The sequence below is a fragment of the Aegilops tauschii genome, chromosome 3, assembly GCF_002575655.3.
Source record: "Aegilops tauschii subsp. strangulata cultivar AL8/78 chromosome 3, Aet v6.0, whole genome shotgun sequence".
NCBI classification, from domain to species: Eukaryota; Viridiplantae; Streptophyta; class Magnoliopsida; order Poales; family Poaceae; genus Aegilops; species Aegilops tauschii.
Genome location: NC_053037.3, coordinates 82,744,801 through 82,768,729, shown reverse-complemented (window position 1 = coordinate 82,768,729; position 23,929 = coordinate 82,744,801). Strand labels below are relative to the sequence as shown.

The 23,929-nt window shown below is 46.6% G+C and overlaps 2 protein-coding genes across 5 annotated transcripts; both read left to right on the top strand.

Annotated features, from left to right (window-relative positions):
• The first annotated feature begins 2,133 nt into the window (after nt 1-2,133).
• Nucleotides 2,134-9,889, top strand: LOC109770459 (valine--tRNA ligase, mitochondrial 1). 3 transcript variants are annotated; one of them, XM_073510043.1, is made up of 22 exons: nt 2,134-2,271; nt 2,353-2,394; nt 2,502-2,558; nt 2,787-2,846; nt 2,924-3,093; nt 3,184-3,256; nt 3,405-3,470; nt 3,574-3,657; nt 4,149-4,226; nt 4,461-4,544; nt 4,648-4,727; nt 4,846-4,903; nt 4,995-5,297; nt 5,450-5,620; nt 6,216-6,406; nt 6,504-6,906; nt 7,760-8,011; nt 8,096-8,596; nt 8,690-8,787; nt 8,924-9,023; nt 9,228-9,373; nt 9,491-9,889. In XM_073510043.1, exons 1-22 carry the CDS (start codon nt 2,263-2,265, stop codon nt 9,639-9,641), a joined length of 3,177 nt encoding a protein of 1,058 aa, XP_073366144.1. In that variant the 5' UTR covers nt 2,134-2,262; the 3' UTR covers nt 9,642-9,889. The 3 variants fall into 3 exon arrangements, with proteins under 3 accessions (XP_073366144.1, XP_073366143.1, XP_020184752.1); XM_073510042.1 differs by having other exon boundaries at nt 2,499-2,558; XM_020329163.4 differs by having other exon boundaries at nt 2,159-2,394; nt 2,499-2,558.
• Nucleotides 9,890-10,483: 594 nt separating this feature from the next.
• On the top strand, nt 10,484-14,410 carry LOC109770438 (E3 ubiquitin-protein ligase At1g12760). 2 transcript variants are annotated; one of them, XM_020329153.4, is made up of 5 exons: nt 10,484-10,643; nt 12,191-12,982; nt 13,224-13,349; nt 13,434-13,713; nt 13,819-14,410. In XM_020329153.4, exons 2-5 carry the CDS (start codon nt 12,390-12,392, stop codon nt 14,050-14,052), a joined length of 1,233 nt encoding a protein of 410 aa, XP_020184742.1. In that variant the 5' UTR covers nt 10,484-10,643; nt 12,191-12,389; the 3' UTR covers nt 14,053-14,410. The 2 variants fall into 2 exon arrangements, with proteins under 2 accessions (XP_020184742.1, XP_020184732.1); XM_020329143.4 differs by having other exon boundaries at nt 10,521-10,800.
• The last annotated feature ends 9,519 nt before the right edge of the window (nt 14,411-23,929 follow it).

The following is a 23,929-nucleotide window of genomic DNA, read 5'->3' as shown; positions in this document are numbered from 1 at the left end:
TATATATATATATATATATATATATATATATATATATATATCTATATCAGTGGGTGAAATAAACGTTGATTAGATTCAAGTGGAGGCAACATGGTGCAGATCGAAAGTACTACTTATCCAAACTAAAGTGATCAAGTTTGGATTAGTAGTACTTTGGATCTGTATCATGTTGCCTCCATTTCGATCTAATCCACATCTCTTTCACCCACTGATATATATATATATATAATAACTCATCATGATCATAAAATCATATGATCAGACTACTGTATAAAACCTGTACAAATACAACGCCAATATGCTGCAGAAAAAAATACAGAAAAAATTAGCAATAGCGCGGGAATGCACGGAGTAGCAGCGTGCTTTTAGCAGCAACGTGCTCTTGAAAGAGGCGCTGCTGCTATTAGCAGTAGCGCGGTGCTTAGCAAGCACACTACTGCTATGTATTGTTAGTAGTAGCGCTGGGCCCCGCTACTGCTAAGGCAAAACCCCGCGCTACTGCTAGCCTTTTCCCTAGTAGTGTCATCCTCCTCCCAACGAGAGGGATAACCGAGAGAGGACGGAAAAATGGCTGGTACAAAAATGGTGCTCCCAGCGACATCTCTCTCGAATCCATCTCCATCCTTGACCAAATACAAGTACAAGTTAATTGCTCCCTGGCCAGTCCACCACAGCGGTGCATACAGAACCGCCGTTTGTTGTCACCTCTGCTACCCTCACCATCATGACACATGTAGAGAATTTAGAACTACCACATGATTTAGAGAAAACATATGTACAAGATTTAGAGAACTACCACATGCATATCATGATATATAGAGAAAAATGGAAGTAATCTAGCGACTTTGCACTTTCTTCATTTGCAACAGGATGCTTGGAACAAAAGTACGTCAATTTTCTCTCCCTCACTCTCCAACCCAACAAATGAAGCAACGCATGTTGAAGAAAAGAAGAGGCAAGCTTACCATGCCTACCATGAAGCTTGTATTTGTACATCAAAACAAAGCATGAAGAGCAAACATTTGCTGTTGGTGATTGTTGTGATCTGTGCTTCCTGTTGCTCCCTTGAGACCCTCATTTGTACGAAATTTAAGTAGCGAGTTAAATTTGTAACAATCAGTATTTGCAGGAAAAATCTAAAAAAAGGAAATTTCAGTAGCTTTAAACCAATTTAAGTAGCAATTTTAACACATTGCAAATACCAACTATGTTGCCAATCTTAATTCTCTTTGAAGAAATTGTAGTATACAACTAGGTTATCATATATAGGAATCTCACCTCATGCCGAGCCACACTCCACATGGACATCAAGCAACCACATCACTGTCCACGGTCCTCCGGCCACACGAACCTACAGACCAGCTGCTGAAGTGTTTGAGGCAGAGGACTGGCTGGGGTGGCGGTGTCAGAACATCAAATTGCACATAAAAAAAATCAGAGCTCACCATGGTGCTCCATGGTCAGGGTGTTTGACCTTCACGTAGTGGTGCTTGGGAACGGCGGCCGATGAGCAGGATGGCCAACTTGGTGCCCGGGAGGAAGGCTCTTGGCGGAGGTGTAGCGACCGACGTAGATGTTGAGACAATCATAGTTCTCGATGAGGCGTGACCAAGTGCAGGTGTCTAGGGGAGCGACCAGGGACTGGGCCTTGATCATGTAGCCATCGATCTTTTCCCCAGCCTCTTCCGCGACGAGGTATCGACGACGTCAATAGGGTTAACGGAGGCATCCTTGGTTCTCGGGAAAAAAAACCGGAGGCATCCTTGGATTTGCGCTTCTCCTCTTTCTTCGATTTGGTTAGATTAGAGGCTACGGATGTGATCTCAACCGAGTATGGGACGTGGCCGCAATGGAGTTTAGGTATTAGGGTTTTTGCGAAAGGGGGCCGTGCCGTGGCTGAGAATGGTAAAATTAAGGGCTCAAGGAGGGAGTTGTTTAAAAAAAAAACTCAAGGGGGAACGGTTTATTGGGCTTAGGAACAAGTGCTGCCCTGCTGGGCCAGATATATGGGTTTTCCTAGGCCGCCCCATTCAGGGAGAGGCATCCCGGGCCACAAAGCGATGGCATCCCGGCCCATCTGATAAACCCACATGTCAGTGTCACACTTGGGCACGGTATCCTCTAATCCCTTTCACCATCCTCGAAAACCAAAAGAAATCCCGCAAAACCCTAACCTCTCAGGGACCCTCTGCTCTCGCCGTGCTCCGCAACGTCCAAGCAGGCGCCGGCGGCGCGACCAGCCGCACCACCCGATCTCTCACCATGGAGAAGGTAACCCCGCGCTCGTCCGCTCCCATCGATGGATCTCTTCGCTCGCGCGCCTCTGATTCGAGTTTTGCTGGCCTCGTGCAGCCCGCGGCGCAGGCACCGGGGAAGGCGGCTTCAGAGGAGAAGGTTTGTGCGGAAGTTGCCGCGACGGCAGTTCAATTCTGCGCTCTGTTTATTATCAGCGGCTCACCCGATTTCTCTCCTCTCTCTTTTGGTGGTGATGCGAGCAGCAGCTTGACGACAAGGAGCTGGAGCTAGAGCGGGAGCGGAAACTGAAGAAAGAGCAGAAGGTATGCTTGGCCGAGCCCCGTGATTACTTGCTTTCGCGAATTTCGTCCTTGTGTTGTTGTTCGTTTTGACGCGCATTGGTAATTGACAACCAGTTCTCCCGAATTGGTTGTGTGGCCATCTGTGAATTGTGCTGATGTTAGAAACTACAGGTTCAGTGGTAAGGTAAAATTATTCGTTATGTTTATGGGAAAAGATCGCTTATGGGTTGAGTGTTGTTCTACTTGCAGGCTAGAGAGAAAGAGGAGAAAAAGCTCAAGGCAAAGCAAAAGGAGACTGCTAGGCTCCAGGTTGCAACATTCTTAAATGAGTTTGGTGCTGAAATTGCTTGGTGGAGATGGGTTTGTGCTGACTTCGTCGTCTGCAGGCTCAGGCAACTTCGGATGGACCTAAGAAAAGTGAGAAGAAGCAAAAGAAGAAGGCTGCGGGGGATGAAAACCCCGAGGATTTCATTGACCCTGAGACCCCTAGCGGGGAGAAGAAATCGCTTGCACCTCAAATGGCTAAGCAGTATAGCCCGAGCGCAGTTGAAAAATCGTAAGATGCTAGTCTGCTTTTCTCGTATTTGTAATTCATAGCATCTGAAACGCCTACCTGAACTGAATACCTTTTTTCCCCACAATGTAGGTGGTACTCCTGGTGGGAGTCAGCAGGATATTTTGGGGCAGACCCCGCAAGCACAAAACCACCTTTTGTTATAGTAAGTGACCCACTTCTTATGAGCTTCATGCAAGATGTGCACTGGGAGCTGGGTTAGCATACTGTCATCTTATGGGATCACTAGTGTTTTTGTACAAATGTGGATTTGGATTTCCTTCCAGCAAAAGTGCTAAGTCATTTCATTTCAGGTTCTACCACCTCCGAATGTGACTGGAGCGCTTCATATTGGTCATGCACTTACTGTGGCTATAGAGGTGTAAATTTTATGCTTGTAGAGATGTGAGACCTATTTGCCATTCCCTGGTCATTCACGAGACATTCTAAGCTCTTTGCTTTTATTTTGTTTCAACAATGCAGGACGCTATGATAAGGTGGAGGAGAATGTCGGGATATAATGCTCTGTGGGTCCCAGGAGTGGACCATGCTGGCATTGCTACACAGGTCTGTATCTTGGACTTGATTAAGTTCATCTTGTGAATGACATACACATATAGTACAAAGTTACTCATATCTTCTTTGGTGGCACTTGCTGTCACTCAACTTATGAAAAAATACCGTGTCTGTAGTTCGTGTGCCACCACTAAAATAAAGCTGCCAACAGGGGTTCTAGGCCCAGTTAGTATATCTTCTTTGTAATATTGGCAAAAATATTTGGAACACTATTTCCATAGACCAGATGTTTCTTACCGTGTTACTGCCTTACTGGTAGACTTGCCAATTTTGCATGCACCTAAGTAGAAGAAATGGCCACATGGATATTTTAGTTTTGGCAGAATGATGTACTTTCTCTTTATCAGACTTTACTTTTTCCTTTTAGCAAATGAAACTAAATCTTGTATGGTGTTGCCGAATGTAGTTATTTTGTATAGACTTCAACCTGCATTATATTCTACACCCTCTGTTTGATTTAATAATCTGTTCTCCTAAGCCAGGTTGTAGTGGAAAAGAAGCTAATGCGTGAAAGGAAGCTGACAAGGCATGACATAGGCCGTGACAAATTTATATCTGAAGTAAGCACCTATTCCCCTTAATACATGGTTATGTTTGTTGTTCATCTTCTCCTGTGTCAGATCATAGTTCATTTAATCATCACCTTTATACTATGGAATATTAATAATCGGGCTCAACATCCGATGTAGTCATGAAAATCGCAGTGAGCATAGCTTCACACTGGGCTTAATTTGATTCCATTGTGGTAATCATTTTCTTGCTTATTCTATTTTTTGTCATCATCTTTCGGTCAGGTTCTGAAATGGAAAGATCAGTACGGTGGTACCATACTGGGTCAATTACGTAGGCTTGGGGCTTCGCTTGATTGGTCCCGTGAGGTAAAATTCCTGTTTTCTTTAGTTGAGAAAAAAACACATGCACTTGTTTTTTTACTTTTATATTTCTTTGAAATTACCAACTTGATCTTAACTCGTGTATCAGTGTTTCACAATGGATGATCAACGATCGAAAGCTGTAACTGAAGCATTTGTTAGGTTGCACAAAGATGGCCTAATTTATAGGTTAGTTTCCTCTCCTTCTGTTGCTGTAAGTGTTAACATATTTTTAACTATCATCTCTATGTCATTCAATGACCGACCTAGTTTTCTTACCTCTTATGTATGATTTGGTCCTTTACAGGGATTACCGCCTTGTGAATTGGGACTGCACACTTTTAACAGCAATATCTGACATAGAGGTTAATAAAGCTTATTATATTGTCTACACTGTACAGTTTGATTCCACACCCATGACTAAGATCAACTTTATTAAAAATGCTGTTTTCTCAGGTGGATCATCTAGAGCTTAAAGAGGAAACTATGCTGAAGGTCCCTGGTTATAGTAGTCCTGTACAGTTTGGTGTGTTGATATCCTTTGCCTATCCTCTTGAAGAAGGACTAGGTGAAATTATTGTCGCAACAACAAGAATTGAAACAATGCTCGGTGATACGGCAATAGCTGTTCATCCTGAGGATAAAAGGTATAAGCATCTGCATGGAAAGCATGCCATTCACCCGTTCAATGGCCGAAAACTCAAAATAATCTGTGATGCTGTGTTAGTGGATCCCACTTTCGGTACTGGGGCTGTCAAGGTATGTTATAATATGCCTAGGACTGACCTAATTTATTTTTATTTCAGCTTACCTAGTTGAACCTTCTGCATATAACCCCCCCCCCCCCCCCCCCCCCCCCCACACACACACACACCCACCTCAGCTTTTATTGTTGTGTGCTCGTTTTGCAGATTACACCTGCCCATGACCCAAATGACTTTGAGGTTGGAAAACGACACAACCTAGAGTTCATCAATATCTTCACAGATGATGGGAAGATAAACAGCAATGGAGGTGCACAATTTGAAGGAATGGCAAGATTTGCTGCTCGGGTTGCAGTTATTGATGCACTGAAGGAAAAGGTATTACTGGTTTCATTTAGCTATTGGTGCATAACGTTTATGATGTAGTATTTGAAGAATGGTTGTTGGGTTATTGCGCTGGATTAGTATAAATTTAGGTGATGTCATACAAAGAGAGACTATACAGTGAAATATCATGAACTATGTAATGTAATATTCACATTTCTATTTTGTTAACACTTACTACAAAAAACAAATTGGAACTTGCTAGCCTTAAGCAATATTGATTCTTGATAAACATTTCTACCTCTTACATGGTTGTCCTTCACCCGTTCTGATTAATCTAGTTAATGAGTCTCTCAGTACAGCGTTCTTTTTATGAGAAATATGTGTTTTGGTAGTTTATGTATATGTTGCTTCAAGGCTTCTTCATGTTATCCCATTTTGGTTGGGTATCCATCGTAACGGATTCTCATTTCTTATTAGAAATATAATTTGCATGCCTGTGGAATCCAGTGACCAACTATTTACCTTTACTAATCACTTTAGACTGATCTTTGTTTGTTTTTTGCCTTTTCCAATTTATTTCATTTGGGTTTAATTAAGTACGTAGTTCTGAGTTTTGGACTAACAATGTTTTATTCTGCCAATTAAGGGGTTGTACAAGGACACAAAAAAGAATGAAATGAATTTGGGCATTTGTTCAAGAAGTAATGATGTAGTGGAACCTATGATAAAGCCTCAATGGTTTGTTAATTGCCATACGATGGCAAAGGCAGGTCTTGATGCTGTAAGGTCCAAAAAAATTGAGATTATTCCGCAACAATATGAACAAGACTGGTACAGGTATCTTCTTTTGCCTAGTTACAAGTGCCACCTCTTGCAGACTTCAGGTGAAAGTAATGAAATATCAAGAAACATGATCCATCCACCATTCTTGCAGATGGCTTGAAAATATACGCGATTGGTGTGTTTCAAGGCAACTCTGGTGGGGACATCGTGTACCTGCGTGGTATGTGACACTAGAGGATGAGCAATTGAATGATCTGGGATCAAACAATGACCGTTGGATAGTCGCAAGGAATGAATGTGATGCAATGCTTGAGGCACAGAAAAAGTATCCGGGGAAGAAATTCCAGTTAAATCAAGATCCTGACGTTTTGGATACTTGGTTTTCATCTGGTCTCTTCCCATTGACAGTGCTTGGTTGGCCAGATGATACTGCTGATCTTCGTGCTTTCTACCCTACTTCAGTACTTGAAACTGGACTTGATATTCTCTTCTTCTGGGTGGCACGTATGGTGATGATGGGTATGCAACTTGGTGGTGATGTGCCATTTCAGAAGGTAACGACACAAATGTTTTTCTCTGCCAATTAAACTGTATTCTACAGTTCTAATAATCCATTATACATAAATAATCTAATTCCTTGTGCGCACTCTTTAGCTTATAGCTACCTCTTCCTTCTGTCTCCATAGGCCTGGACATAGTGAAACTTTGCTTTAGTGTAACAGTAGCTATGCCCAAATGTCCAAAAACTGAAGCAATCTACATTTAATAGTGGCAGTGCATAACCACCATTGTTTCACAAAATCATGCATTATGAATTCTACAGACATTTGCTGAATGGATTAATGAGGTTGTCCATTTTGCACTATTTGCTGCTCTGCCATTTGCCTCTACATGCCATCCCAGTGTTGTCCTGATTGAACTCTGAAGATATGTTACTCACGGCAATCTACCTTAAACCTTGGTAGTTGGAGTATGTGGATGTTACAGACAAGGTTCAGTTCAAAAAATGAGAGCGTAATTGTTAGACAATATAGTGCACTATAAGTTTTCCAGATACTCGTTGGAGAAACTTCCGCCCTTTTTCAATTATTATTCCGCGATCTGTCATTTGTGTCAACGGGTCATCTTCCTGCATGAACTCTGTTCTTAGTTAATTTTGAACACAAGTTACATTTCTGTCATCATCGTCCTTTGTCATATTGTACTGTGTGCTTGATTGAGACTATCATGTAGTGTTAAATGCTTAAACTCATTAACTCACCCTTTTCTTTTCTGGATGGAAGGTGCTTCTCTTTAAATTCCGAAACTACTTATTTAACCAACCGTATTGAGCTTCAATTCTTTTCTAGTTGAAGATATGCTTTAATTGTCTCGCATACTGAGTCATGATTGCACCCTCTTTTGCAGGTGTATTTGCATCCTATGATCCGTGATGCACATGGCCGCAAAATGTCGAAGTCACTTGGTAATGTTGTTGATCCCCTTGAGGTGATAAACGGTACGACACTTGAAGATCTCCTAAAACGTTTGGAAGAAGGCAACCTGGATCCAAATGAGTTAAGTGTTGCAAGAGAAGGGAAGAAGAAAGATTTTCCTGATGGCATTGCTGAATGTGGCACTGATGCACTCCGTTTCGCACTGATTTCTTACACTTCTCAGGTTATAGTCACACCCATTTGAGTTTCTGTTGTAGTATTATAAGCTTCCAATTCATCTTTTTATAGAATCTCTCTTGTTTTGCAGTCTGACAAGATAAATCTTGATATCAAGAGGGTTGTTGGATATCGCCAATGGTGCAATAAATTGTGGAATGCCATTCGTTTTGCAATGGGCAAGCTTGGTGATCATTATGCTCCACCAGCAACCATTGTTGTGTCTTCAATGCCCCCGGTCTGCAAATGGATACTCTCGGTACTCAACAAGGCTATTGGCAAGACTGTGACCTCATTAGAAGCATACAAGTTCGCTGATGCAACATCTGCTATTTACTCATGGTGGCAATACCAGCTATGTGATGTATTTATAGAAGCTGTAAAACCTTACTTCTTCAATGACTCTCAAGAGTTCGATTCAGCAAGAGCTGCTTGTAGAGATGCCCTATGGGTTTGCCTCGACAATGGTTTGCGTCTGCTCCACCCATTCATGCCTTATGTAACAGAAGAACTCTGGCAGCGCCTTCCTCAGCCCAAAGATTCTTGCAGAAAAACTTCCATTATGATATCAGAATATCCATCTGTTGTTAAGGTAATACTCATGTCTAACGGAAGACTTTAAATACAGAGAACTTCATGTCGCAATATCCTTTTCTTAGTGGAAAACAATTGTTCTTTATCACAGGAATGGGCAGATGATAAACTTGAAAGTGAATTTGGTATTATCTTGGATACTGTGAACAAACTAAGATCTCTGAAGCCACCGACAGATACAAATGAAAGGTGTGTATATATGGTCATGTACCTGGGCTTTGTGTTCACAATGTACTGTGCATGATATATATGGTTGCTTGATTCTTCTTGTTCTACAGTTGGCTTGCCAAATCGACATCTTATTTCTTATCTTTTTCATGAACAGGCGACCTGCTTTTGCACTTTGTCGAGGCGAAGATATTGCTGCCACTGTTCAGTGCTATCAATCTCTAGTGGTGTCTCTTTCTTCTGTATCGTCACTTAAGGTTTTGCCTTGCATTTCCTTAGCTGTATTATGTGTTTTATTATCTGAAAACTTCCTTTACGGATCTAATGTTTTGCTAAAACCTGGAGTGGAGCATATCATCTCAAGTGACTGTCTATCGCAGAATAATCAATTTTCATAGTTGTTTTTATCCTTTTTCATCTGTTCGATGAAAAACACTGATTTGATGTTGGACAATTTCCAGATCCTGGCAGAGAGTGACGAAACTCCACCTGACTGTTCGACTGCTGTTGTAAACAAAGATCTGTCCGTATACCTTCAGCTTCAAGGAGCTCTAAACGCGGAAGTGGAGCTCGAAAAGCTAAGGAAAAAGAGGGATGAAATCCAAAAGTAAGCCTGATATGCCATCTAATTGTTCTCTCCCGCTAAAGATCCTCGTGTATGGTTGTCGTCGTTAGTCCCAGTGTTATCGCACGTAACGTGGTTTCTTGTTATCCATGCGCGCAGGCTACAGCATGCCCTGTCTCAGAAGATGGAAGCGTCCGGTTACAGAGAGAAGGCCCCGCCCAGCGTCCAAGAGGAGGACATGAGGAAACTCACCGCCTTTTTCGAGCAACTGCGGGTGATTGGTGAAGCTGAGAAGAAACTAGATGCGTAAACTGGCAATGCTTGAGTCAGCTCTCTGTTTCTATTGATTTTGGAAACTAATGGCATTTTTGTTTCGAAGCTGATGTACTGCACAGTTTTTTGCGGATGGTGGTGCTGTGATCACATTTACAGAAAATTCAAATGGAGCAATGAGACTCCAATTTCCCACATATGCCTTACTTTTGTAAATGATGTTTATCTTCGAGTGTCAGTGTCAATTGACTATTTTTTAGTGGTCAAGCCCTTGAGAATTTTTTTGTTGTTGCAAATTTCTGCATTCAATTTGAACTTGTCACTTGTATACATGGGTGGAAAGTGTAGAAAGGGCAACAATACGTACCAGAAACGCAAAACCACATTTCGTGAGGAAAAAAGAAGGAATTTATGTCCTTAAATGGTCATGATTCAATGACATAACAAAGGGCTGCTTCTTAGAAAAGGTAAACAATTTTAAAGATTTATTAACTAGCCACTCTGCTAAAAATAGAACAATTGCACACCTGAAATGTGCGCTTGCTATATTTGCGAGAGGGAAAATGTGTTGTGCACTGGCCATTTGTCTGTTTTACCTAACATTAGTCGAAGCCAAAAAGAAAAAGAAAGAAATAAAGGCTTAATAATCCTTTGCCCCTACTGTTACTCTACCTAATCCCACACGGTTTCTACGAGCAAAACGACTCCGTTTTCAAACAAAGAAGTTTCTAATCCTGCACGCGCCAACGGCCTACCCGCCCACCTCCCCCCGGCCGTCCGATCCCGCCCCGCTGGCCGCACCAGCGGCCGCGATGCGTTCCGTCCGTAATTACCGAGCTGCCCCCGCTTGACCCCCGCTTGACCTGTTCGTCCCTGACCGCTGACCTACATAAGGCAAAGCACCGACGGAGCAGACAAAAATGGAGGAGAGAGGATAAATTTTTCCGCCAGGACCGCGACGACGACGACGACCAGAGGAGGACGAAGCCTATAGCTCCAAGCTTCGGCCCACGCCCCGCCCCTTCCCCCGCCCTGCCCGGTACGTGCGTCCCTTCCCTTCCCTTCCTTGCTCCAGGATCGGGTCGGGGGGCGGCGCCGTTCGCCGCAGGGTTCGCCGGCTCGATTGAAACCGGCTGCGAGCTTCCGGGCTGCTCCCGTCGGCGTGTTCGTGCCGGGTATCGGATTCTCGTAGCCACGTACGTACGTAGTTGGGTTGAGATGGCCGTGAGAAATATATGCCCGTTGGATTTGGTTTCCCTGTAGCTGCTGTTCTCCACATGCATCTTTTTTTTTTTGGAACGACACCGGTGATTTGGCGGCGTTGACGATTAGGAGGAGCGTTTCTTTTGCTTCTTTCCGTTTGAGTTAGTAGGATTTGGTAGCTGCCAGAATTGGCCTTTGTTTCTGGTATTGGTAGGTGTATTACTCACATTGGGTCCGCTACTAATCCAATGCACACCACTTGAAAAAAAGATTGTGTATTAACTTGTAGTTTACCTTTGGAATTTCCGATTAGTCTGTTTTCCATGATTGGTCCGCGGTCAAGTTCTAGGATTGCATTTTTTTTATTTGATGAAACATTCTGTGATGCCAAGTTTTTAGACAAAAAGATTTGGAACTTTGGATGGTGACCGATGCTTACCTTGCACAAATGCCCTGATCCTTCGCGATCTTTCATAAAGTCAGGTGTAGTCCTGTGGAACGATATATGATGCCTTACCTCTTTTCGAAAAAAAGGATGTCTTACCTCATACAAAGACCGCATTGCCCCGATTGTCGGAATTGGGTGTGGTTCTGTTTACCTCTGGGCTTGCTGATTCGCGTTCAGGGTTTGCTGGTCCGATTTGAATTGTTGTGAGCTACTGGATTGATCTTGTGGTTGTGTTTATGCGGAATATTGAATTCGCTTAGCCACATTGTTGGGTTGAGATGGATGCTGCTTTTATGAGTAATGCCCGTTGGATTTGGTTTCCCTGTTTCTGCTGCTCTCCATGCGTATCAGACGGCCAGGTGATTTGGGGTAATGGCGAGCGTTGATGATTAGGAGGGGCATTATTGCAGCATTTTTTTTGTTTCCTCCGTTTTCATTGTAATGCTCATTTGAGCTAAATGTGTCGACGTGGCGTTTGAACTAGTATCTTGGTCTGTCACAATTGATCTTTGTTTCTACGGTTGGTAGATGTTACATTGGATCCACCAATCCTATCATTCCTAAGTTCCTACTTGTTGCATGCCACTGGGAAAAGGCATTCACTTCTGGCGTGCCTTCGGAATGTAGATTGATCCTTTTCTCTTCCTTGCATAATTGGTTTGTGGTCAAGCTGTAGGATTGCGGAAAACTATTGATGAAAAAATTGATTCTATAATGCCAAAATTTGCAACATTACATTGGAATTGGGGATGGTAAATGAGGCTTACCCTAAATATGATCATTGTAATCTTTCATAAAGTCAGGCTATGGTCTTTCCTTCAAGTGCAATCGTGTCTATTGATATATGATGTCTTACCTTATACAAAGGCTTTCATAATTTAGTGACAGAGATTTGCAGTGAACTGAAGTTTCCAATTAACTTTCCTTTCCTTCAGGTACACTAAAAGTCACCTGAAGGTGGTGTAGGGGGGAAACACATCGGTTCAGAGTGTGTGAGAAAGATATAGAGCATTCTGTCGGAAACTGCTGCATACCAAGGAAAATGTCAAGCTAAGGTGCTGGGTTGCTTTCCAGTCTACAGCCGCTCCTGTTGAATCGCAGTGTGAAGGTGCACCAGATTAGCATCCTTTACTGATGGATCACCCTGGAAATGTCACTCGTCATGATCACACAATCGACATACCAAGGAATGATCTGATGTCGCCGTCAACATCCCGTCCGGACAGTCATAATCAGTTGGATGAATTGAACCGCAACAGAGGTCCTTCAAATGAAGTTCCTCCTGTCCCAGAAAGTTCTGGCACAACCGGTATGCCTGACTTTCAAAGCGCATCTTTCGTGAGAAGGGATCAAGTCAATCGTCAGCAGAATCCTCTGAATTCTGGCTTATGGATCTCAATCGAGCTTATTGTAAATGTTAGTCAGATTATAGCAGCTGTTACTGTCCTATCGGTATCAAGGAATGAGCATCCACGGGCTCCACTATTTGAGTGGGTTGTTGGCTATATAATAGGCTGTGTTGCTACAATTCCACATCTTTATTGGCGCTATCTCCATCGCAATTGCCAGAATATCGAGCAAGAACCATCAGCGCAGGGTTCATCTCAAAGGAACATATCCGAGTCTGATTCTTTTGCAGCAATTTCATCTGCTCATGCGTCGGAAGCTGTAAACGAAGATAACAATACTGGAGTCCCAAGAAACAATTTCCCGATTGCAAGTCCAAGGTAACATTTTCTTCCCCGTGAAAAAATAACCTCTTCGACTGAACCACCTCCACGAGCAGTTTAGCTATGATGATTTGGCAGCTTCTGCATAACTAATAATGAGAGTAAACATTAGGTCTTTCAGGATTGCCTAATACGTACATTAGATCATTTTACTCTGCTCCTGGATGAGATGCAATGTTTTGAATTCTACCTGGTGTTTGAAGTTCCGAAGTAACAAGATTTTTTCTTTTTACTGTAGGGTCTACGCATTGGTTGCGTGCTTGAAGTTGGCCTTGGATTGTTTCTTCGCCGTGTGGTTTGTTGTGGGGAATGTGTGGATATTCGGCGGCCGCTCTTCTGTCCACGACGCTCCTAACTTGTACAGGTGTGTGTGTTGCTAGGTGCTGCCCATGCCACGTTCCTTTCACATCGGATGTACCTCGCTTATTTGTTTGTAACCATTTTTCAGGCTGTGTATAGTGTTCCTTGCATTCGGCTTCATCGGCTATGCACTGCCTTTCATCCTGTGCACGATGATATGCTGTTGCCTGCCCTGCATAATCTCCATGGTAGGCTTCCACGAGGATCTGGATATGAACAAAGGCGCTACCGCGGAAGTAATCAACACGCTGGTGGCCTACAAGTACAAGTCGATGAGGATCCGCGATGGAGGAGAAGTGGGGGAAGACAATGGCGGGGTCCTGGCATCTGGAACCGACAAGGAGCGGACTATTTCCGCGGAAGACGCCGTGAGTTTCCACCTGTTTTCCGTTTACGCTCATCAAGTGTGGGATGATCTTGTGCACACCATGTCCACGGCTAGTTGATACCTGTGATCCTCTGGGCTCTTTCAGGTTTGCTGCATCTGTTTGTCAAGGTTCTCGAACAACGAAGATCTGCGAGAGCTTCCCTGCGGGCACGTCTTCCACATGGAATGCATCGACAAATGGCTCAAGATCAACGCGCTGTGCCCTCTCTGCAAGTCCGAGCTGGGCGGCTCAACGGCAGCATCTCCCGAGGCTGGCCCCGAGGGCCAACACCAACAGAATGGGAACAGGGAAGGAGGCGATGTCGAGTCACAGCGGTAGCTGTTCTTCTGCTTGGTCCCATGAGCATGGGCATGAGGATGGATGGAACACGCCCTTTCGGTGTGGTGCACACTGACCAACTCCTGATTTTACGTGACAAAGCTATAAGTAGGACGCAAGTCCATTTCTCCCATTCTGGCGGAATTGTCTCGCATATATTGTAAATACCCACACCTGCTTAGCTAGTGATCATACTCAGTATTTGTCAAATGTGGCATTCACCGGAAGCAGTGGTTGGAGCACTGGAATTGTCTCCAAATCATGCAGAAATTGAACTGTTTCATGTGAAATTCCAAAGCAGAAAGCTCATGACCCTGTAACTAATTAATGCCGCACTTGTGTCCATTCGAGAGTCTTACTTGTTTTTGCGGGAAAATACTTTGTATTACTCAAATATCAGGGTTACATTCCTTGTTACAGCGATTTACGACCACATCTGGACTAACAGAACGTTTCCGGTGAATGCAGAAAGCTCATGACTCTAACCAAATGACAGTGCGTTTCTAAACCCCTATAAAACTAACAAATTATAAATTATATGATACAAAAAGTATATTGTTGGATTCATAGTTGAAAGAGCTTTTCCATATAATTTTTGTGACATATAATTTACATTTTATGAATTAACTTTATAATCAAACTTTAGCCTAAAATAGAGGGGTCTAATAAATCGGGACAGAGGTAGTACCGAAGTTCGCCAACAAAGGCTTCCATGATTTTGAGTTCGACGCACATGAGTAATACAAGTATTTCGTTCCTCCAGCTTCACATTTATTTCATCCACCATGGAAGTGTATCTTGATCTATCAGTGTCGCTGGCCTTTGGAAGATTAAATGCTTCCAAACAATCCGTCTCTATCAGAATTCGGAAATTACTCCAGACCTAAACCACGTACGGATAGCCTTCCATAGACCCACACTTGAACCAGACTGATGGTCAGGCCTCTTTTTTTGTTGTATGCCTCTTGTACATTCTTTATCTATAGTGCGAAGGCAGAGCACCTGCCGTTCGTCCTAAAATAAATAAATAAATAAATTACTCCACTGAAGGCTAGGGACAAACCCTTATCCAGTGCAGCTAACTGAGCTTGTAGTGCATCCCACGCCTTCCGGTGTGTTTTCCTCTCCCCTTCCTCAGAAGCCCACCATTAATTGAGGTCATCACACAACCCCAAGGGAAGTTTAAACACACTCATTAGATAGGTAGGGACTGGCTATGCAATATATTTGATTAGCGCTTTTGGTGAGCTTCACCTGCAAAATCTACAATTTTCCTTTCACCAAACGACCATCCGGGGTTGGCAACCCAAAGTACCTTTCCTCGAATCCTGCAACTTCAATTTGTAAGACTGCTCGAACAGCTATCTGGTCTGCCGAAGGGCAAGATTCCCCAAACAAAATGGAGCACTTGCTTGGGTTTATCAAATTGTCCAGTGGCTTCGACATAAGTATTAAGGATACCTCTAACTCGGAGAGCCTGTGTTTGATTTTCCTAGGAAAAAAAAGTGGGTGTCATCCGCAAAAAACAAGTAAGGAATTCCCAGTGCTCTTCGACGCGCGCGCCTTCACCGGTGAAAAATTATTCAGAGTTGTCTCTTTATTATTAAATGCAGAACAGCAGAAAGGCCATAAATGAAAAAAGAGAAGCAAACACAGGGAAAGTGGATCACATTGTCGAAGCCCATACGACGGTGCAAATGAATCCGAGGTTGTTCCATTATATTTTATATATGGGGCATCTCACAATGATGAGACATGTCATGACCCAGTCAATCCGAGCGAAGCCAGTTTTTTGCATCATCTGCTTAAGGTAACCCCTGTCCATCCGATCATAATCCTTTGATAGGATCAAGCTTATAGGCACCAAAAACTTTTCTCGATACAATGAATGCACTCACAAGCAACATAAGCTTTATCAGTGACCAACCTGTCTGGATGAGCACAAGGGACTGCATAATGTGTAAATCGAGGTGTGAATATGACCATTCGAGAGTCATACGGATTCCTACTAGAAGGCTACAATCATTCGTTGGGTGAGTGCGAGGGACGGAGCGATGTGTAAATCCACACGTTTATATTGTATTTAGCACACATGCAGTTGCAGATCCAAGTATCCAACAACCTGTGTTGTCCTCCTCCTACGTACTACGTAGTATGAGCTGCAAAGCGTTACTCATTGACCGCATTATTGAAACCATACAGAGAGTCTGGTGGCTGTTCCATCTTATCTGTCCTTGGAGCTTGCATGCTAGGGATGAAAGACTGGGAGAGAGAGAGAGAGGAAGATCTGCAATTATTGGCCAAGTCTTGTTCATGTTAGAGCAACTCCAATGCTCCGAGCAAAACTGTCCGCGCATGTCCATCTGGGTCGAAATAGACACAAAAATCAGCCTAACACGACGACCCAAACGTACGCGCGTTCGCGTTTTGTCCGCCGCGCGACCCAGTTCCGTCCCAAATTTGCGCCGCGTTTGCATCGGTGCGGACACGAAACAGATGCACGCGACACCCGCCCTTGTCCTCGCCTGGCCCGCCAGTTGATGACACATTGGCCATTCCATCTTCCTCCAATCGACAGCCAGCACACCCGACCGCCCCACCCGTCGTCGCCGTCACCCAGTTTTGGTGCCCAGGCCAGCCGTCCGCACCCACGTACCCCCTCCCCCGTAGCACGCCACCTTCCAATGTTGCCGCCACCATCGGCTTGCCTCGCCCCACCGCCGCTGCAGCAGCCCGACGTCGCCGCCACCACCCCCTCGCCCCTACCCCCTGCATGCAGTACCCAAGTGCGGCAACATCGCTTGCCGGACACCGACAAACCTGCTACCTGGTCCAGGGGAGGCGCGAGGCTCTTCACCGGCCAGCTTCTTCCACGACGCCCGCAAGCTGTTCGACGGTTTGCTCGCAAGGTACAAATGGACTCCGGCGATGAGTTCTTTTTCCACAATTTCATTTGCGATTCAGATGATTCTTCATCCAACGATGAGGAGCTTGTGGCTGCTGTGGTGGTCGTCCATGACCACCTTAGTAGGCAACGACCGATGTTCAGGGTCTTGATCCCGAGGCACACTCCGGCGTTGAATCGTAACCGAGAGAGCGGTCATTTCCTACTCTGGAAGGACTACTTCGAGTCCCCTAACCCACTCTTCAAGCATCACCTATTTCGGCGCCGTTTCTGTATGGCTAGACATGTGTTCAACCGTATCCGAGAGGGGGAAGTGGCATACGATAAGTATTTCGAGTGCAAGGAGGATGCCCTCGGAAAGATTGGCTTCTCCTCTTATCAAAAATGCACCACAACTATTCGGATGCTTGCATATGGAGTTCCCGGTGATCTCATTGATGAGTATGTCCGAATGAGCGAGTCCACGTGCCTAGACTCCATGTATAGGTTCTGCAAGGCTATGGTAGTAGTGTTTGGCCAGAGTACTTGAGAGAGCCAAATGCTACAAATACAACCCGGTTGTTGGCGATCAATACCAGCGGGGGCTTTGCCGGGATGCTTGGTAGCATAGATTGTATGCACTGAGAGTGGAAGAACTGCCCTTCTGCTTGGCAGGGGCAGTATAGGGGCCATGTCAAAGCTTGCACTATCATACTCGAGGCTGTGGCTTCACAAGATCTCTAGATTTGACACTCTTTCTTCGGCATGGCCGGATCTCACAAAGATATCGACATGCTTCAACGCTCTCTGGTGTTTGCAAGGCTTGCAGAAGGTAACTGCCCGGAGGTCAATGCCGAGATCAATGGCCACCACTACAACAAAGGATACTACCTAGCTAAAGGTATATATCCTTAGTGGACTACTCTTGTGAAGACAATTCCCAACCCTGTAGGAGAGAAGAGGAAGAGATTTTTCCAAGGAGAGCAAGAGAGTGTTAGGAAGGATGTGGAGCGTGCATTTGGTGTTCTTCAATCTCGATGGAGCATCGTTCGGTATCCTGCTAAAACTTGAAGCACCAAGAAGTTGTGGGAGATGATGACTGCTTGCGTGATCATGCACAATATGATTGCAGAGGATGAGCGCTCGGAACGTATCTATGACCAAGAGTTTCAGTTTCAGGGTGAACATATTGTGCCTGAGCATGGAGGAGCGGCAACGTTTGTACAGTTCACCGAATTTCGTCATCAAATGCGTGATTGGAAAACTCACATTCAACTGCAAGATTATTTGGTTGAGTATACGTGGGCTCACGTTGGCAACCAATAGATGTATGGCTATCTTATTTATTTGGTTGTGAAACTATGAGATATTTGTATTTTGTTTGAATTATGGCCAAATTTTCGTATGTTTGCGAAGAGAGCTAAAAAAATGGACGCAAACCGGCCGCGAGGAAAGAAATAGGTCCGCGTGTTGGCGCACGGCCGACCCAGACACAGAGGGGGCGGACGAGTTGACCCAAACAGATAAAGAAGGACAAAACGCGCGTTTGGGTCCGTGCGTTGGAGTTGCTCTTACCTCTCTTTTGTTTGCTCCCACGCTGTGCAGACAGCACAGCTGGCGCCAATCGGCAGCCATTCCCGGCGTCTGTTCCTCCTCTCTAACATCTCTCTCTCGCGCGCGCCGTGTCAAATTTTGCTGGCGGAAGCATCCATCCCATACGCGAGTGCAGTTAGGTTCGTGTGAGGGACAGCCCACGAGCGCCAGTGGGCGACCCCCGTACGTGCGTGGACTGGCTGTCTGCCTGAACGCCGAGAGCTACGTGTGTGCATTGGCCGATCCTAGTCAGTGTTATCATCTCATCTATCTATAGTGTCGACGCCATGGGCCACCTCGGTATTAGCCCTAGTGTACGTGTCTCTCTGTGTGTGTTTGAGGAGAAAATGCATGCACGAGGGACAAGGACACCGCGCGGCGCGTACGCGTATGAACGTAGCGGCGTGGGCGCGCGCCCACAGTGAGGCGATGATGGGAAAGGGACCTGCGTGCGGTGCGGGAACGTGGTGTGTCCGGGGCTCGCGGAGGAGGAAGACGACGCCACCGCCCGCGCGCGCGGTAGCTCGCGGAAGCCTTGGTGCGCGTCGTTGGCGTACAGGCACGTACGTTCGTGGGCACGACGGCATCGTACGTGTGCCCGTGCGCGCGTGGACGCCGACGGAGAGGTGGTCGACGCGGGATGCCTGTGGGGCTAGCATGGAAGAGCGCCGGCCAGCCGGTCGGCCGGCCTTCCACCGTCGGTGGACCGCGAGCGTGCGGTCGAGCTACCTAGGCAGGTAGCTCGACTTGTAACGATGTAACCGGTATCTCATCGATATTCATGTATTTTTTCCAGAAAAATAATCATTAGATTCGGTGGTTTGATCCAGAGATGCTCGCAAGGCATGTCCTTTAAGTATGGCCTTACGTTTTTTTTTTGTTCTCTGTGTAAGCCAATCTATTTTGGCACTATCAATGACTAATAATTTCTATATATATGGCTGTGTGCACCATCTGCTGCAGAGGGCGAGAGTCTTTCCTCCTTCTAAATTTTTTTTGGTCTCATGAAGTCAGTTTACCATTTCGCCCTTGCTTCACATCGCAAACCAATCTCGGTTGTGGAAAGTGGTTGTGAGTCTTGTGGCAAACCGGATGTTGGTTACGAGGGCGTACGTCTAAATTGTTCATGTGGACAGAGCTGAGAGACCGAATACATGTTGTTCCATGATAATTGTCTCATTATATTGAGTTAGCCATGAATGATCATGTTGTAGCTAAAGCTTTTAATTCATTGATAAATCAAGATTTTGCCACTTTGCTAGGTTCAAATAGAACACTAAAGTATCATTTAAACATTGGTAAGTGAACACCATTTCTGTAGCGCCTCACCGAGGTCATGCATGTCAAAGGTCGGGGCTGGAGGAGCAGGGTGACGATCAGCTACTGGTCAACACCCAAGTTGGAGAAGCATAAGGAGTTTGGAGCTTGTATGAATCAAAGGTACGAGGTGGAGGAGAAAGCATTGACCGATGGTCTATGCTCGAGCTCGCCAATAGAGGAGGGCGGCGAATTTTTTGACGATTGTGTTAAGAGGCGAAATACACAACAATGGTGAGTGACACGAGAAAGGCAACGACAATTGATATCGAACCAATAAGCTTGAGTGCCTCGCCTTCCTGGCCCCCACCAAGAAAAGGCTGACACAAACATTAGTCACCACAGTGGAGCAAATGGACTCAGATGAAGGGCAATAGTTCTTTTATTCAAATTGGTTAGAGCAATGGCGAAGCTTGCACCAAAAAGCTGGGCGGGCCGGCAATAAGAGATTGTTACTAGCTAGTATTTTATGACTCATGGTCTGGCTATAAATGCGAGGAGGAGCTCCAGAACTGAGCAGGACATGGCTCATTCGGCCTTGCCTAAGCTCCGCCAGTGGGTTGGAGGTGGGCAAATAACCAACAACATCACGTAGCAAAGTCGAATAAGTTTCTCTAGATCAGACAGGGTTTGGGGCCTGGTTATCAGATAGTGTTTATAGTTAGGCTCACGTGTTAGGTTGCTCATAGTAGGGCGTATCATATACTAGTATCATGCACATAAGAGTAATGTATGTATACAATACCTGGCTCTATAATTCATAGTAATATTTCAGTATCTTTCCATGAAAAACTGTTAGTATTTTACATGACCTTATTTATTGTTTTGAATAATCTGTAGTAGCCCATCTTCTCTCAATTAATGTCATGTGATGGTAACATTACGTTTAGTTGCCATTGCATAAGGTTGCATGACACTAAAAATAATAGTACCCCCTTGCGAGAGATTTTCTTTTTTAGGGGGCGAGAGATTTTTATATGAGAGAAAAACAACATGCGAGAGGGCAAAATCGTCAGTGCCCAGTAACCATCCAGTCCACCGAATCCGGCCCACCGCCACGTGCTGACATGCACCCCACCTCACTAGGGCCCGGCCCTGGACCAGCTGATCCATCCACCCGACCGGGCCTATTTAACTACCGGCATCGATCTTTCTTCATCGCTCTCCTCCAGACCAAGACTCCCCGTGCCAGTGCCTCTCAAAACTCTCTACACGTGTCGAAGCATCCCCGCGTTCGTTAGGCCGCGACGCCCGCTCGTCTGAAAACATGGAGCTCCCGGCCGCCTCCGTCCCCCACTCCGTCTGCACGGCGTACAGCAACCTCGTCACGACGACGGCGGCGGCGGCGCAGCATCGGCGCACGCGGCGGCCGCCGCCGCGCCCGCGGCAGGGCAGGTGCTGCGCCATGCTGAAGCAGCACAAGACGAGGCTGTACATCCTCGGGCGGTGCGTGTCCATGCTCCTCTGCTGGCACGACCGCGACGACTCCGACTGAGCCCCTCCGGCTATGTCTGGTGCAGGCCTTTTTTTTCTTCTTGATTTTGTCATTGTTCTTTTGTGTGTGAACAGAAGCGTCATACACACTCGAAGAGAGATGCTGGAAATATTGGCTGGTTAGTTTGGCAGATGATGGAATGAAACCAAGCAAATGTACATGAAAAAGTTTCTTTTATAAGTATATGATTATATTGCCATTTCCCCGTTACTAAGAGAAAACTGTGATATCTATATGCTTTTTTTAACTGAAATGTCTATATGCTGAATGAACAAAAACTTATTACTTGTTCTTGTAGTAATCAGGGCCTAATTTGATACTTGTATAGGGCCTTTAGTTTCCCGGTTACGGCCTTGCTCTCGATCGTGTGTGTAGACGGCCTCAAGGTGGACGCCCATGTCGCGGCGGCACAGGGGGCACGTCGTCACCGTCTCGAACCACCGCGCAAGGCAGCGGACGAGGAAGGTGTGTGAGCATGGCAGCCTCACGGTGCCGTCGTCGTCGCCGCCGCCCTCAGCAGCCGCGATATCCTGATCCTGAGTTCCTGACATATGCAGCAGCAACAGCGGTCCGCCACGGACAGCCCACACTGGGCGGTGGCCTCCCGGCACGCGAGCGCCAGCAGCCTGGCCTCGCTGCAGACGGCCCGCACGAAGACGGCCAGGGAAAACTCGAGGGTGAAGCGCGGCGCGTCGCCGCCGTGATCCTCCTCGCCGAGCCGGGCCCTCTCCGTGATTGTTCCGGCGAGGTCGTCGGGCAGGAAGCCGCCGTCCCAGTGGGCGGCGGCGAGGTCGAAGTCGCGGAGGGCCGGCGTCCGCGTGAGCATCCGGTGGATCTCGTCGCGGCAGGCCGAGCGGCTCCGGAAGAAGGCCCTGGGGCCGTCGAGCAGGAACGTGCGGTCGAAGCTCCGGGGCGCGTCCTCGTCGTGCTGGGCCTGGAGGCGGTGGAGGGGCTGGCTGGTGCATGAAGAACCCCCCAGCTCCAGCAGCCCGTAGACGACGGTGAGGTGGCCGTGCACGCGCACTGTGCACGGGTGGCGTTTGCTTTGGTTGGTGCGTCTCTTGATCGTGCCTGATCCGGTGAGCCAGCACTCGGACGCCGCCGCGGCCAGCGGCAGCATGTCCCACAACGGCGGAGGCATCGCGGGCCTTCTTCCCCGGCCCGCTGATCAGGGAGTACAGGAACGTTGGATATAGCCGCATCGGTCTCTGAGGAATCCGGGTCGGATTCAACAATTCTAAGAGCAAACAGAGCAAAAATTCCCGTCCTGAATCCATCCGAGGCCAATACGTAACGTGGCATTTTGGCAGGATGCATCAGCGTTCATGAAAACTTTGGGTACGTTTGGTGTAGCCAAAATATATAGGGAAATGATTCCACCCTGCAGGATGATGACTCGTGCACGATCGTACGGCGGGCAACGCAATTCGACTTGACCAGCCGTTTTGCAACATAGGCGTTGTTGCAAGCATATGTTGTGCAGCACAATACCTGTTGCAGTATCGAGCAACGACAACCACATATTCATGCACACACCACACAATACCATCGCAGTTACTCCGTCGAGCTCACATGCCCATGGCCATCGTCGTCGTGGTCCGTCCGAGAGGCGTCTGCCGGATTTTTTGTCCAAAAAAACCCCCTGACCAATAGAATTGTCAAAAAGGACTACCCATGAATATATTTGACAAAAAGGACCTCCTGCGCCGTGGCGGCAGGCGCAGCAGGCGACACGTGGCACCTGCCGCCACAGCAGGAGGCGGCCGGGCGGGGTATAACGGATTAGGTACAGCGGCAGCAGCCGGGACGTAACGGGCCAGGCCTGGTGGGCCATGCCGTCACCGGGCGAGGCGGCGAGCGCTGCGGCTGCCCCTCCCTGGCCGACAAGCCCTGCTGCTTGCGGGCCCAGCCGATGGGCCACGCCGCCACTGCTCCAGGCGGCCTCTCTGGCGCGACAGCGACACCACGCTGACGGCCCTGATTCCCAGGCTCGACAGTGACGCTGACGGCGGTGATTCCCACGCGCGGGAATATGGACGCTGATGCCTGCTTTTGGTTCTTTCGCCCGGGAACCAGTCCTGCTTTTGCTACTTTTGCATCATAGGATGCGACGGCACTGCGAGAATCGCTCTGGCTATTGCTTGAGCGGATGCGACGCACTGCGGTAATCAGTCACTCGCTGCGGGAACCTGTTGTGCCGACACTACAGGGATCCTAAAATTTCCCGCCTAATTTCGTCTGTTCGCGCTTATTTTCTCGCCATCATTTATCGTCTGAGCCTATGAGGCTCTCGTCCAGCCATCCTCGAAATCGCCACTGCGCAAAGTGTGTAACACATTTTTTCAGTCGGTATGAGTTTGCCTTGCTCGGATCAAAGCATTAGGCCGAGGAAAATGAAGAATGCAAGTTTGCCTCCGGGGGTGGCAGTCCTGGGTGTTGGTGTGGCGATCTTTGCAAGGTGAAGGAGGTTACGGATTTTTCAGATTGGTTGGGCATGAAGTTTTTCATGTGCGCCAATTATGAAGAAGATCCACCCGTAGCTATTTCAGAGTACGACAAGCCTCCGGTATGCTTTAACCATCACGAAT

Bases quoted from the DNA above. Each gene is read 5' to 3' on its own strand.
- LOC109770459 (XM_020329163.4), top strand. From the start codon at position 2,263: ATGGAGAAGGTAACCCCGCGCTCGTCCGCTCCCATCGATGGATCTCTT. The intron at 4,728-4,845 runs GTTAGTTTCCTC...GGTCCTTTACAG, and splicing joins AAAGATGGCCTAATTTATAG to GGATTACCGCCTTGTGAATT. The intron at 6,407-6,503 runs GTATCTTCTTTT...CCATTCTTGCAG, and splicing joins TATGAACAAGACTGGTACAG to ATGGCTTGAAAATATACGCG.
- LOC109770438 (XM_020329153.4), top strand. From the start codon at position 12,390: ATGGATCACCCTGGAAATGTCACTCGTCATGATCACACAATCGACATA. The intron at 12,983-13,223 runs GTAACATTTTCT...TTTTTACTGTAG, and splicing joins TTCCCGATTGCAAGTCCAAG to GGTCTACGCATTGGTTGCGT. The intron at 13,350-13,433 runs GTGTGTGTGTTG...ACCATTTTTCAG, and splicing joins GACGCTCCTAACTTGTACAG to GCTGTGTATAGTGTTCCTTG.